The following is a 14,893-nucleotide window of genomic DNA, read 5'->3' on the forward strand; positions in this document are numbered from 1 at the left end:
AGAGGATGGAGCTCCGGGGGCCCGTGGAGTCTGGCTTAGTGAGCCTGGGTACCAGCACTCCGCGAACAGCAAAACGCTGTCGTCCTCTGCAGGTGCTGGGCTGTGCCGTGGAGCTCCCCGATGTTAGCTGCAAGCAGCTTCTGCACCAGCTCATTGGCTTCTTTCATTTTTACCATGGGCCCGTGTCTCTGGCCTACAAGGTATGAGGAGGGCGGCCGGGAGGCTCATGTGGAACCTCCTTAGCAAAACCAACGCTGCCCAGGCACATCCGGGCACCAGGAACCCTTTACACAGACACGTCGTGTCGGCGACAGGGTCGTGGGCCCCCGGAGCCCCTCCCGGACGCCTTTCCTCCCCCGTGGCCCTGTGGGGGGCTGGGGTCCCTGCTGGAGCATGTCGGGATCGAGGGTGCTGACGCCGGCTGTTCTGTTTCAGAGCTGCCCACGGGAAGACCTGCGTGCCGAGTGGGACACGCTCATCGGGCACATCCTGGGGAACACGGGTGACCTGCACAAGATCTTCAACTGCCTCTGGCACCTGGACCGAACCAAAGTAACTAGCTAAGCCCCCTCCTGCCACGTGGATGGGAACCGGGCTTCTGGACGCGGGTTCTTCCCCTTCGATGAGCTGTCCCTCCGTCCCCGTGGCTGTTAAGAACTCAGGTTCCAGGCGGCACTTGCCAGACGCGTGGGATGGGACCAGTCAGGTCACCTGTCTCAGCCTCGCTCTCCTTACCCATGGAGCAGCGTGACACCCGCCTCCCAGGACTGTTCTGAGGCTGAAACTGGGACAGTTACATAAAGGACAGATGCCCAGTAAAGAGTGTTACTGCTTAGTTAATGCCCAGACGTGCTGAACTCAGCAATCTGAAGGCCACCTTCTCAGCGTTATCATTAGTTATTCTCGACATCCAGAAGGGCCCAGGGTGGCCGCTCTCTAGGACGGGGGCTGGGCGGGGTCTGTCCCTGATCTGTTGCCTCGGCACGTGGTGACAGGAGGCCACGTGCGCCACTGCGGGCTGGTGGCCTTGGCGGACGTCACATCCTCAGACGGCGGGAGGAGGTGCGAGCGGCGCTGTGAGGAGCCCTCCCTGCGCCCTGAGCATCTCGGGTGGCCCTTTCCACCACGCGTGGCCAGGATCTCTGCGGGCGTGGACCGTGTCCCTGTCACCGGGGTGCGGCACTGGCTCGATGCTAGAAACGGGGACGAGTTTTCCCACTCCTGTTTGGAGCGCTTCTTGGGAGTCGGCCCAGAGCTTTCCGAGTGGCCGTGGAAGAACTAACCGCCCGCGGTAAGGGCTCCAGCGTGGCTCCTAAGCTCTCAGTGCTGACCGCTCCCGGGTACCGCAGGTTCCGACTGCCAGGCAGGAACCTGGAGGAGGCTGCTGGTCACTGCTGGCCCTTCGTGGGCAGGTTCAGACCCTCTGCCTGTCCCTTTAGGGGTTTTTTACAAGGACCGAGGACTGAGACGCGCACCCCCGCGTGAAAGGCTGCGATGCTCCTATTTTCCCTTCTGGCAGAGTTAGGGGACTGGGTCAGACAGCAGGCCAGCTCGTCACAGGGGCTTGGGCTGCAGGGGAGGGTGGGTTCACCGTGACCTGAATCTAAGGGGCGCGCTCTCCCCTGCGACTGCCTCCTGGTCTCCGCATCGCTGGTCAGGGTCTCCTTGGCGATGTGCACAGCCGCGTTGGAAGATGTGCCCATTCTCTCTGCCTCGTGGCTTCAGGGAGGCGCCCTGGTGCCAAGCACCTGGCGTTTTGTGATGGCAGCCGCGTGGGGTGTCAGAGGCGTGACGCGGCCGGTGTGCGGCACACCCTCCCTCCAGGCTCGGGCTCTGAGTGGTCCTCCTGCCCTCCGCGGCCCCCAGCCCGTCCAGCGTGCCAACTCGGGCCTGCATCTCGCCCCCACAGGTGGAGCCCCTGCTCCTGCTCAAGGCAGCCCTCATCCTGCAGACCTGCCAGCGCTCGCCCCACGTGCTCGCCGGCTGCATCCTCCACGCGGGACTGTGAGTCGTGCCCCCACCCCCCCATCCCCACCCCCGCTCAGCCCTGACCACCCGGCCACCTCCTGATCGGGGCGGGGGCGCCGAGAGCTCTGTGTGTGGCCAGTTCCCGGCGGTCTTGTTTGGTAACTCGAGGGTAGTTTAGATTCAGTTGAGGGTCCCTGCCTGTCCCTGGGGAACTGGAAGCTGTTGTGTCCAGAGAAGAGTTAGGAGTGCACGAGGCAGCTTTGCAGAGATCCACGCAGCTCTCATCTGGGCCACGCCTGCGGAGTGGTCGGTCTCCGGCCCTCAACACCATCTGGAGAGGGGTGTGAGGCCCACATCGCCGCCCCCCCCCGCTGCCGCCCGGGGCCCCAGTGTACCGGCCGTGGCTCCTGCTTAGGCTGGGTCCGTCTCGGGCTGGTCTCGCGGAGGTCTCACTGCGTCTCTTTGCCCAGTTGGAAGGCCTCCTAGAGAGCCTGGGAGCCCTCCACGCCTCCTCTGGTCCTCGAGGAGGCTCGGCCGTCCCGGCCAAATGCAGGGGAGCTGGTGCTGTGTGTCCAGCACTCTGATCCTGGAGGGATGTGCCCTGGAGAAGCCCTCCCAGCACCTCAGGAATATTCTTGGTACAAGTCGGTCCAAGTGTTCGGACATTTAAAACTTTGATGGGAACAGCCAGAGGGCCCCCGTGAGTGCCTTCCAGCTGACACTCCCACCAGCTGTGCCCCCCAGATCCGAGCTGCCGCGGGTGCTGGGACTGTTTCGATGCCGAGTCCTGACTGTTTCTTCTCCGGTGTCCTGGTTCCTGTTTCTGACCTCCCAGGATCGTCAGCACCCAGCTCCCGCCCTCCGTCACGGCCAAGGTCCTGCTTCATCGCATGGCACGTCGGGACCAGGTAGCAAACCCCCCTCCCCGCCCCCGCCTAGCAGGGATGTGTCCCCCAGCGAGTCTGCCTTTGTGTCGGGCAAGGCTGATCAGCAGCCTTGCCTGCTGGTGGGGGCAGCTGCCCTGTCCTCCTTAGGACGCCCCATCCATCCGTGTGGTCCCCCTCAAGGGAGGTCCTAGCAAAGCTGGAAGAAAGTGTTCTCTCCTGCGGGGTCGGCCTGGATGGTTGGTTTTTCTTCCGTCCAGGTGGAACTGTGAGAATATGACTTCCCGCAGGGTGGGCTTTATGTCAAACCAATGTTGGATTTTTTCCAGAGAGAGACTGTAAAAGATGGCTTAGGACAACAGCGGCTTTTAAAATACTTCCATCTTATATTTACCTAATTGTCTTTATAATGAAGGAAAAGTCATAATGTGCTCATTGAGAATAAACCTGCCCACAACTGGGCCACAGCGAGATAATCACCACTAGCATTTGGCACATATCCTTGGAGTTCTGTTTTCTTTTGTTTTACAAGTTAATTCTTAGTGTGTGAAACTGGTTTTAAATCTGTCGTGAAGCTAGCTTTTTGTACTTGCTAAGTCAGCAGACATTTAAGAACGCACGTGTGGCTCTCTTCCGGCTCCTTCTCACTGTGGTGCAGGCATCGTGAGAACACCCTTCCTGGTGAACTGTCTGATAAGGAGAGGGTGGAGGGGGTCTTTTCCTTTTTCCCCGTTGTTCAGCTGTAGGAGTCAATACTAAGGAAGTTATCCGACTGCTGGAAAAGGTTTATACTCAAAACTCTGGTCACAACAGGAGTTATGAAAGTGAAAAATCAGGTTATCACTTAGACACCTAAGGTGGGAGCTGTGAGCTGAGGGCTGCGGCGGTTGCCTGCCGTGTTTCCTTGGCCTGCTTTCCAGCCACGGCGGCAGCTTGAGTGGCTGGACAGAGACCTCCAGCCGCAGAGCCCAGAACACCGACTGGCCTGCCTTTCCAGACAGGTTGCTGGTGGTGGTCTCAAGTCGGGGAGTGATGAATTCTCCCGCACCACGGTAAACTTCCTAAGGTTTTAGTCAGTCGTCGAAAATGACAAAGATGCTTTCATGACAGAAACTGTGAGTCCCTCTTGCGAGCAGAGAAACAGAATTTTATGTAATGTGTCCTCAAAGTATTTAAAAAACGCACAGACTTTACAGGAAAATGTGCCCCGTGTTCACAGGATTGGCTTGTGGGCGAGGGGATTCCATGCGATTTTTTTTGGAAAGAATTTTTGTCTGGAGTTGGCTTCTGTGAAGGAAACCACATCCTTTCAGAGGAGGGCAAGTCATTTTGGCTAGAAGAGCAGTTTTTGGTTCTCCTCTCCTCGCTTTGCTGGGTCCTTTCGGTGGAGACGGCCAGAAAGCTCCTTTGAGGAGACTCCCAGGCTTCTCGCCTTGGTTGTAAGAGCGGAGGCGAGCCGGCCTCGCCTCGGGTTTAGGCCGGGCCCTTTGCTGTGAGGGTCACAGGCCCCCACGCTGTTGTCATAATGGGATCTGTGTGGGCCCAGCCAGCGCTGTGGCGGACGTGGCCGTATTCCAGATGACTTCCCTGGAGGTCTGAGAGCGCAGGAGCGCTCGCCGTCGTTCCTGAGAGGCCGGAGCGGAAGGAAGCGCGGCGTGGCCGCCTCAGCCGGCGTGGCCCCGGCCCCGGCGGGGAGCAGGCGGCCTGGGGGATGTGCTCCACCCGCTCTGCTGTGGGCGAGCGGCGGGCCCAGCGCCCCAGGCCTTGGCCACGTTTCAGGAGCAGATGGCAGCGCGGCCCCGGTGGGTAGGTCGGGGGGCAGGCGGTGCCCCGCCCCGACTCCGGTCTGTCTGTTTTCAGAGGAAACCCGCAGGAGGGGACGCCCTGCAGGAGCGTGGTGAGTAGTCGGGCGTCCTGTCATGTCGGGAAACGGCCCTGTAAGCGGCCTGGCCCCGTCCAAGTCACGTGGAAGGCCGAGCCGTCCCACACGGTTATCCCGTCGGCTCGTGAGGTCAGGGAAATAATTAACAGCGCTGCAAGGGCAAAGTTACTCTCAAAATCCTGGTTGTAGAGCCTCCGATTTTAGGCACAGCTTTTAAATCCCCCCTTTCAGATCCTTCTCAACCCTCAGCACCAGGAAGCTGCTCAGATGAGTTCCAGAAGGTGACGATGGGGACAGGGTGACGGCAGGGCCACTGCCGGAAGAGCCTTGGCAGCCGAGCGGGGTTTAATTTGAAGCCTAAGTTCGGGCAGGCCCTGTGGTCAGTTAGCAGCACTTTTGATCCAGGTTCTGTCTTTAGTGCCGGTCAGTTTTCTTCCACCAAACGTCCCTCTGGGAGCAGAGTGGCCCACGTGGGCTTTTCCTGCTGATGGCAGAAACCATAGTTGCAGCTTTGTGGCTTCTGTTCTGGGGGCCGGAGCCCAGAGCTGCTCCCTGGGCCGGCCTGCGGGCTGGAGGCATCGCCCCAGAAACACTTCCTGCCCCCCTCCCCATCTTCTCCGGCCTAGAGAGGGCCCTGGCCACGTTGCTCTGCACTTCTAGGAGCGGCGCTCCCTCCCAACGTCCAGATCACACCTGTTTTCCTGACCGAAGAGGAAGCTGCCAGTCTCCGCGAGTTCCCCCGGGAAACCCCGGCCAGGTAAGGGGGCTCACAGAGGCTGCTCTGAACCCACGTGTCAGGCACTCCCTCCCATGGGCTCATCCAGAAACCCCATGCAATCCCATCCTCCCACGATTCCCTTTTCACGCTCTGCCCTGGCCGGGGTGGGGGTGGGGATGGAGAACTGGACCTTCAGCAGAGATGAGGGCATCTGGCAGAATAAGACGAGAATAGGTTTCAGATCTGAGATCCGTGGCTTACCTGCTGTGTGACCATGGGCAAGTCCATGACCTGCCCGAGCCTCAGTTTTTCCATCTGTAAAATGGATCCAGTAATGTCTGTGTCTCGGGTTCATCATGAAAGGTGGAGACAGCATATGTGTAGCACCCCATATAGGACCGGACTCGCAGTTCACCCCCAGACGTGGGTGCCTCTGATTCAGGGGGCTCTGCCACTTCCAGTAGGTGATCCTGGTGTGACCACGTGACACCACATGGCGCCAATGCCCATTATTTTTAGGGAAGCGCTGCTTCAGTCTCCCCCGGGGCAGGGCCTTTGCCCACCCTCAGTCACCTGTCCTTCCTCACCAGCACTCCAGCGTCTTCAGCCAGACTCCAGGAGCCCTCAGCTGCCCCAAAAGAAAATGCCCCCGGACACGTGGGATCCAAGGCTCAGACCTCGACAACCACACCTGAACCCCTGTCTCCTGACGCTGCCTGGGCAGATGGCAGCAGGGAGAACGGACACTGGTCCGACCCTGACCTGGCAAGCACGCTGCCCACAACGCTGCACCGCACTGCTGCGGGCAAGGGTTTGGGTTTGTTCGGGGGGAACAGGGACCTGGACTTGTCTGAAATCCACATCCCAGAAACTCAGAAAACAGAAGCATCCCTGAGCCATCCTGCTGCAGATGGCAGGGGTCCTGCTTGCGAGGAATCTGTCCACGACCCCGGCAGTCCCGGAGCCAAGCCGCCCGGGTCCCTGCCCCTGCGCTGCCTCCCTGCCTCTGCTCCTGAGACGGTCCCCCAGAATGGAGCCCTCACGCAGCCCGCAGACCTTCCTGGCGACCTGGAAGACCCCGGCAGGACGAGCGGGCCTCGGCTGGCATCTTGCTTGGATTTGAGGCAGAGGCATACCAAGCTGCCCCTGGAGGAACACGGCGCGGAGCAACGCGGCAGTGGGGCTCCCGAGGACCGCTTGACTCTCGGCCCAGGCTCAGCAGACCCCTCAGACGAAGGCCCCTCTGCAGACAGAACTGTGTCCAGGGTGAGCCCGGCCTCCCACGAGGGGCTCGTGCGGATGAACCTCTACACACACAGCGTCAAGGGCCTGGTGCTGTCGCTGCTGACCGAGGAGCCGCTGCTGGGGGACTGCGCGGCCGTGGAGGAGGTGGTGAGTGAGCAGTGGGGTGGGGGGCCGGGGCGGGGAGGGGCTCAGCCATCAGCTGCAGGTCCCAGTGCCGACGTCCTTGTTTATACAGTGGGGTGCGGGGGGCGCCCACCTCCCCTGTTTGTGGGCGGTGAGTGTCCAGTGCCGAGCACAGAGCCAAGTGCAGAGGCAGCCACCAGGCTACTCTCTCCAGCGTCCCCGCTTTCTCGGGGCCTCTGGTTCGTAGTGAGCCGGGAGGGTGCTGGCACTGACCACACACAGCCTCGCCTCCACCCAGCAGCCCTCATCCCTGTGTGGCTGGAGTCTGCGCGTGTCTCCGCCGGGGTTGGGGTTCTCTGCGAGCCCAAATTCCCGTCTGTCTGAAGGAAGCTCACTCCTAGGAGCCTGGGCCCTCTGAAATGCTGACTGGCTCCAGAAGGCGCCGCTCAAAGCCTCGCAGCTCCCCCCCACGCCTAGAGGCTCACTGACCTCCGGGCTGGGGTCCACACTGGATCCAGTTGCCATAGTAACAGCCTTGCTTTAGTTGCCAGGGAAGCAATCGTGGTAAGAACAGCAGGTTGAGATTGCTGCAGGGCGAACGGCATCCTGGGGCTCGCAGTGTTTCTGTCCTTCAATCTATATTATGCTAAGCCCATCTTATTAGCATGCTGGACCTGTGACCCTCCGTAAAGGAGCGGGTCCCCCTTGGCGCACAGTGGAGGAGGGAAGACGGGTCCCCGCATAGAGCCCTCCCGCACCTGCCTGGCTCCTCTCCCCTTTTCCCAGGCCCCCCTCTCCACCTCCGTCCCCCTGGCTCTGACCGACATCCCTCCCCCCCGCCTCATTATAACAGCGGGGACCACGGATGCAGCTCTACATGTCCATCCCCACCCCTCCCCCCACGCCTCAGTCTCATGGTCTGTTCGGCTTTGAGCCCAGCTCAGACGAGGCCCCCCAAGATAAAAAGAAAAACCAACACAGGCTGCTCAGAGAGGAGGTAAATTAGGGTGCATGCTGCATTTGCTGTATGTAAATAATTTACATCTGCTACTTCCACCAAGCCTTGAACAGCGCTTGGGGCTGACATGGTGACGCCCAACTCACCCTGAAGTAGTCATGGAGACCTAGCTAACACACAGGGCGGATCCACACCTCTTGCTGTTTCCCGGCCCCCACCCCGACCCCTCTGTCCCCAGTGGACCTGACAGCGGCCCGGCAGATGGGCAGGTGAAGGACTGAAGGCTCTGCCTTCCATGGCCCTTTATACGTGGACGTGGCCCTTGGTCTGTCATGGCCCATCCTGGTGTCAGGACAGCGACCTCCCTGGGCTTTCACGGACAGGAGGGTTTAGGGTTGGGGAGAAGAGAGACCGCAGCTTTACGGAAAAGGAAAATCAGTCTTTGCTAAAAAGAGCAGGGCATAATGGACTTTGACCAGCTTGCCGGTTTGAGAGTGGAGTTGGCTGATCAGACTCGGAGGCCGTCTCCTTTATAACTGGCAGAGAGCTTTCACTGCCTTTCGGTCCCGGATCAGCACACAAAACAGTTGACCTGATTTCCCCCCGGACTCTCTGCGGCTGTACGAAAAGCCACTCCCCATCCCCACCCCCATCCCCCGCCCCCAGCCTGGTGCAGGAAAGCTCGGACCTGACCATGAGCGCAGTCCCCCCGGGAGGACACGTCGCCACGGCTCCCAGTGTCGTTCCGCTATCCCGTGTTTGCGTGGACCAGCTGCCACCGTTTCTGCTTGCTGAGGGTGGGGGCAGGGCGCTGGGTGCCCGGGGTGAGCGGGGAGCCCCCGGGGAGAGGTCCCCCCGCTTCAGAGGGAGCAGAGTCGGCTCCCGCCACCAGGGGGCAGCAGAGAGCCACTGACGGCTCCCTGCCCAGAACCCCGAGGTCGTCCTCAGTGCCCTTCGGCCACAGTGATGGGGTCAGTTGTTCACTCTACGGCCGGGCGCGGAGCTGCGCGCACAGCGGCCGAGGCCCGAGGTCAGTGTTGGCAGAGACTGGAAAAGCGCCCCTCTTCGCTGAACCTCCTGCTTCTGACACGTGGGTGTCCCCGCAGCGTCTCTTGTGCATGTTTGGGGGCGCGCTGACAGTGATTCACTGGCTTTCCCGTGGACTAAAAGGCAGGGGTCCAGGCACAGCCTCAGCTCCGTGGCCCCTAGCGTGTTGTGCGGGTCAGTGTGTGGTCGCGCGTCTCAGGGGTTGGCAAACTCTAATGTGGAGGGATACACAGCAGATGTTTTCGGCTTTGTGCAGCTCTTCCCCTCTGCTGTTACAATACAAAAACAACCATCAACAGTATGTAAACTGGGGCTGTGTTCCAGCACATTGTTTATAGACACAAAAAATCGGAACTTCATGTAATTTCACATCATAATATTCTTTTGACTTTTTTTCCCTAACCATATAAAAATATAAAAACCAATCTCAGTTCTCAGGCTATAAAAATCGTCCACGGGCAGTGTTTGCCAACCCCTAGTCCAAGCGGCAGCAGCAGTCCAAGCAGGGAACGCCCCCTGTCCTCCTGGACACTGCCTGTCACATGCACCCGTGACTGGCTCACAGCCTGCAGCTGACGATGCCTAGTTCACGCTCTCGGTCCAGTCCCCAAGTGGCTGTTGACCGGGCACCTCCTGGGAGCCAGGCTGGCTGCTGGGCCCTGGGGACGCCACGTAAACCTTGTAGTCAGACCTAATGCCTGAGTATTGTTTCTGCAGCATGGGCCAGAAATGCTAATTTAAGGCCAGGACGCTCCCCAAGATAACACCTGAGCTTTATGACATTCACCTCAGAACATTCTCTCTGCATCGCTGTACCTTTTTACATGCGCTTAGTTTTTTACACGGCTGTTGTGAAATAAGTCAATCCACAGACAAGTCTTGTTAGTCCAGGGACTGGTGCTCATGGAAGAGATATCGCTTCTTCAAGGACGATGATTTTTATATTCTTGACTTCAGGAAAACGCCTCCCTCCGGGGAGCACTTTAGAATAGACAGCGTGTACATACGTTATTTGACCTCCACCACTTAGCAATGATATTCCTATTTCGCGGATGAAGAGAACAAGGTGCAGAAACCCCTGTAACTGGCCCCGGTGGTCTGGTTGGATGAGGCTGGGCCATGGGGTCATTTACCTGGGCGCTAGCTGCTGCCGCCTCCTGACTTCGGTGGCCCCCGGGGCAGGCCCATGAGGCCCCGTTTCAGGCTGAGTCCATTGGGCATGGCATCCCTGCCTGATGGGCCCCAAACAGAGCTCAGCCATTGGTCGTTGGAAAATGTCGTTGTGGGAAAACAGATTGAAGAATGAAGTTCATGCTGTATCGTTAGTCTGCAAAACTAGCATCAGTCGTTGCTTACCGTCTGACCTCCATCTTTAGCTTATAAACAACGACTCATACGAAGCGGGACAGTCCTGTGTTCCCACGGCACCTGCACGTGACATCCCCCGGGAGGCGATGGACCATAGAGGCGCCTGGGCCTCGGGTCCCCACGGCCTTCCTCAGCCGGGTCCTCCCCTGGGCCAGCGAGCGGAGAGCCGCGCGCCCGCCGCCCTGGGTCCGCTCGGGTTCCGGGGAGGGAGGAGGCCGCGCCGCACACGCGGATGACGTCATGACGTCTGGGTCCGGCTGAGACGCGCGGGGTGGGGACGCGGCGGCCGCGTGGCGAGGAGGGGGCGGGCCGCCTGCCGGCAGCTCTGCCTGGGTGCTGAGACTCTGGCTGTTTTTCTTGGCTTTTTTCCCTTTTTCCCCCTTCTTTTACTTTTCCGCTTCCCTCTATGTTCTCATTTTTCTACAAGTTTGAAGAGGTTTCTCTCTCTGGTGGCTCAGACGGTAAACAGTCTGCCTGCAATGTTGGAGACCTGGGTTCCGTCCCTGGGTCAGGGCGGTCCCCTGGAGACGGGAATGGCACCCCACTAGAGCATGCCTGCCTGGCAGATTCCATGGACAGAGGAGCCTGGCGGGCTGCAGTCCACGGGGTGGCAGAGAGTCAGACATGACTGAGCGACGAACGCTTTGAAGAGGTTTAGGACCCCAGGGCAGAAGTCGGGACCTCTCCAAACAGGGGTCCTAGCACCCGTGGCGCTGTCGGGCGGCCGGGCGGCTCTCCCCGCGTGGCCTGCTGAGTGGCGGCGGCCTGTCTCCTCCCGCCCCGCAGTACCACGGCAGCCTGGCGTCCCTCAACGGGCTGGAGGTGCACCTGAGCGAGACGCTACCCCGGGACCAGGCGGCCCCCACGGCCAGAACCTACAACTTCGCACACTACGACCGCGTCCAGAACGTGCTGGCGGGTAAGGGGCGCCTCCGGGAGGCGGGTGGGGGGTCAGAACCCGGGCCCAGCACCCCGGTGGTGGGGGGGTGCCCCGTGATCAGGATGCTGTTTCCCTCTCGGAGCCCAGCTCTCACCGGGTTTAACTGCTCTCGGCAAACTCTTCCCGACTGGTCTGTCTCTTTCTGGCCCTTTCTCCATCATTTTGAGAGAAGCACCCGCGTCCAGACTACCTGTGACGGGGTCGCCTCCCAACTTGGACGTCCGTGTGCCGAGACGAATGTTGCCTGCCATCAGGGGTGGCAGGAGGGCCCAGCACTCTGACCTCCATCCCCGCTGCCTCTGGGCACCTGCACTCCTGCCTGGGGGGCCTGACTTCACCCCAGTTCTTGGTGGTTCTGGGTTTGGGGCTGCTGGGGAGCGGCGCTCTGCCATGCATGATGACTTCCGTGTCCTCTTCTGGCAGCCAACCTGCCGCACGTGACCACAGGGCAGGACCGCCGCTTCCTCCAGGCCGTCAGCCTGATGCATTCCGACTTCGCCCGGCTGCCCACACTGTACGAGGTGACCGTCAGGTGAGCATCCCCAGGCCGCTCCCAGCGCTGCACCCGGGGTCCCTGGCGGAGCCTCAGTCACAGCCAGAGGAAGACCAGTGCGCGGACCGGCCCGGGCCTCCCCTGACCTGCTCTGCGGGCTGCTGTCATCCACCCTCAGGCTTCCCTGAGTGCTCTATGTGCCGGGGCCCTTCCTGGGGCTCGGGCTGCTGCAGACACTGAGGGACAGCAGGGAGGGCACCCAAGGCCCTGCCCGTCTCAGCACTTCCATCAGTCACTGGGCGGGAGGAGGGGCTGTCTGCCTTCCAACTGGAGAAGCCCTGCGTGCTCCTGACCACAACATCCAGGTGCCCCCACAAAGGTCTCCCAAGGGGAGCGTGTCCTCCCCTCACCAGCATGTGCCCCCGGATGCCCACAGTTAACAGGATGGCGTATCCCACCCCAGGTTTTCTTGGCGTTAGTTTTTGTTTTTTGCATATAAAAGGGGCTGCTGCTCAGTCGCTCAGTTGTGTCCAACTCTGCGACCCCCGTGGACTGTAGCCACCAGGCTCCTCGGTCCATCGGATTCTCTAGGCAAGAATACTGGAGTGGGTTGCCATTTCCTTCTCCAGGGGTTCTTCCCAACCCAGGGATCGAACCCCCATCTCCTGCATTGGCAGGTGGGTTCCTTACCGCTGAGCCGCTGAGGTAGCCCATATAAAACACAGATGATCAGTATTTTTTATTATTTTACTGGTCTGTCTTATAAAAAAAAAAAAGAACTGGAGTGCAGGCACTTGCTGTTTTCTAAGTTCCTTTTTCACTTTGTTGCATGTCTTGAACACCTTCAGGCCAGCAGTTCTAGACCTATTAATTAATGGCATTTACAGTCTTTAACCAACTGAACTCTACTTTTTCTCTCTACATGCTTCTCTTATGAAACCAGTAGCAGAAAAGAAGGCAAGTTAGAGGGTCAGAAGGGGCATGCCTGCTCTGTGTATATTGCATGTGTGTACTATACTATGGAGTGGGTTGGTCGAGTACATTCTTTGTAACCTCATTTCATGGACATGTATGCACAAGTATGCAGTGGGATGAATGAGTCGCCCCAGATCAGTGGCTGAATCAGGATTTGAACCCAGGTGTCTCGTCTGCAGCACACGCCCCTCCACACATGCTTGTGGTTGGGGTGTTGGGGTGTTGGGGTGTGTGTGCAGTGTAGTTGAGAGGTGGGGTCTGGGGTGTGGGCTCCGAGCCTGGCTGACGAGGTTCTAATGTCTACCAGCTGCCACGCATGAGTGCGGGCGCTTCTGCTGCCCAGCACTGTCTCCAGCCAATATTTCTGTGTATCTTTCCAGAATAAATGTGCCTCCTCTGGCTTAAAGTCAGAGCTGCCCATGCTGGCAACCCAGACCCACCCCCGACCTGTGGACCTGCAGTGTCTCCCCTTCCTCGGAGCTGAGACTTTTCATGGTGGGATACGTAGCTCACTTGAGTAACAGTAATAGAAACAGCAGCCTCCGTTTCTTAACCATCTCACCACGGGCTAAGCGATTTGTATCCATCGATACTCATTTACCCCTGAAGTCTCAGTGAGGGAATTGACTGCTGTCATGTCCATGCTTCTGATGAGAGAGCTGAGACTCCTGCAGCCAGAAGGCTCGGGGCCGGGGTGAGCACCAGGTTGTGCGGGGCCTCCAGGGCCGTGCTTGGAGCCCCGAGGCGCCCCTTCTCTGTGGCCCCAGCGACTGGGCCCAGGCTCGTCCTGCTGGGCCAGTGACCTCGCGGGGTCTCTGGGGTCTGAGGTCTGCCAGCGGCGGACTGAGGTCTCCTTTCTCCCCTTCACCAGGAACGCCTCCACGGCTGTGTACGCCTGCTGCAACCCCGTTCACGAAACCTACTTCCAGCAGCTGGCCACAGCGGCACGGAGCTCTGGCTTCCCAAACCCGCAGGACAGTGCCTTCAGCCTCCCGGGCAAAGCCAAGCAGAAGCTGCTGAAGCATGGGGTGAACCTGCTCTGAACCGTGGGTCGCTCCTGACCCCTACGGATGACTCTCAAATCAAACCCCAGCAAAGGAAGCGCTGCCTTGTTAAGTGGAAAAGCCCCTCTCTTTTACTTTCCCTGGAATAGTCCTCTTTTTCAGGACTGCAGTATTTGAGTGTTTGTTACTCCTTCTGCGGATCAGGGCTGGAGGGGGTCGATCCTCGGGTCGGCAGACCTACTTGATGGTGTGGGTGGCGCGGGGGTCAGGGTGGAGCCATGGCTCCTTCTAGCCCAGGGGCCCAGGGTCAGTGACCCCCCCATCACATGGAGCCCGGGGTGTCTGACATTCCCTGGGTCTACTCCATCCCGGCCTTGACTAGTACAGAGACTGAGGCTGGTGTTTCTTCTAGAACCCCACTGTCCCTGGTCTAGAGTGCATGACCCACGCTGTCCGCAGGGGGTGGGTCCGAGGTGACTGCAGAGCCAGGAGATGGATCTGTCTATCCACAAGCAGACCGCGTGCCCACTTCTCAGGCTGTCTTCACCACTGTCCTCCTGGGGGGTCGGTGCACAGGAAGTGGTCGGGGATGCTGAGACTGCCTTGTCTGGATCTTCTGGGTCACCCGCTGGGGGAAGGGGGCGATCTGGATGACCTGGAAGGGAGCCTGGGGTGCCGGGACCCAGAGGTGGGTGATGACTGGCCAGGCCGGCCCCTTGGCTGGAAGTGGGCAGTGCTGCTGGTTGCCCTGAGTGAGGGTCCCAAACAGGAGTTTCTAAAAGGTCTTGGAGCAGAAGCAGAGCTGCTTTTTGGGGCGTGGGGGTGCTGCGTGAGAAGGGACAGCATTCTGCTCTGGCTGTTGCCAGGCCAGGGTAGGACTGAGAACATCGGTTCGGTGACGTTATAGTCTGACGTTCTATGATGGTACGATAAGAGTCACAAAATGAAAATACTGACCAAAATCCTAACCAAATCTTTACCAGAAGTACCTGAGACTCCATGTGAAAACTGCAGTGTAACTTCACGCCAGTGAGCCAACATCTCCTGTTTATGACATGGTGTCTTTTTCTTGAAACAAATTGCTAAGGGCTGAAAATAAAGTAGCCAGAAATGCTACTGACTTCTGAGTACTGAGTTCTGATGGAGATACCTGCATATAGATGTACACGCCTGTGTGTACTCTGCGTGGTCACCGTCCTCTGCCCTGCCCAATCCAGCCAAGCTAGGGAGGAAGGGCGTGTGTCAGCACGGTCTGTGTGCGAGGGCCGGGGGCGGACAGCACCAGCTT

General features: G+C 59.4%; 1 protein-coding gene across 5 annotated transcripts in view; it reads left to right on the forward strand.

Annotated features, from left to right (window-relative positions):
* HPS4 (HPS4 biogenesis of lysosomal organelles complex 3 subunit 2) overlaps window positions 1–14,723 on the forward strand; it is a 25,132-nt gene extending 10,409 nt beyond the window's left edge. For all 5 annotated transcript variants that reach the window (XM_065904593.1, XM_065904590.1, XM_065904594.1 and 2 more), the window contains 10 exons: window positions 93–200; window positions 436–552; window positions 1,910–2,004; window positions 2,804–2,876; window positions 4,713–4,749; window positions 5,395–5,491; window positions 6,043–6,844; window positions 10,980–11,112; window positions 11,557–11,665; window positions 13,473–14,723. In XM_065904593.1, the coding sequence (XP_065760665.1) occupies window positions 93–200; window positions 436–552; window positions 1,910–2,004; window positions 2,804–2,876; window positions 4,713–4,749; window positions 5,395–5,491; window positions 6,043–6,844; window positions 10,980–11,112; window positions 11,557–11,665; window positions 13,473–13,644 (1,743 nt within the window). In that variant the 3' untranslated portion in view covers window positions 13,645–14,723. The remainder of the gene's footprint in view (window positions 1–92; window positions 201–435; window positions 553–1,909; window positions 2,005–2,803; window positions 2,877–4,712; window positions 4,750–5,394; window positions 5,492–6,042; window positions 6,845–10,979; window positions 11,113–11,556; window positions 11,666–13,472) is intronic.
* The last annotated feature ends 170 nt before the right edge of the window (window positions 14,724–14,893 follow it).

The sequence above is a fragment of the Muntiacus reevesi genome, chromosome 13 (assembly GCF_963930625.1).
Source record: "Muntiacus reevesi chromosome 13, mMunRee1.1, whole genome shotgun sequence".
NCBI classification, from domain to species: domain Eukaryota; kingdom Metazoa; phylum Chordata; class Mammalia; order Artiodactyla; family Cervidae; genus Muntiacus; species Muntiacus reevesi.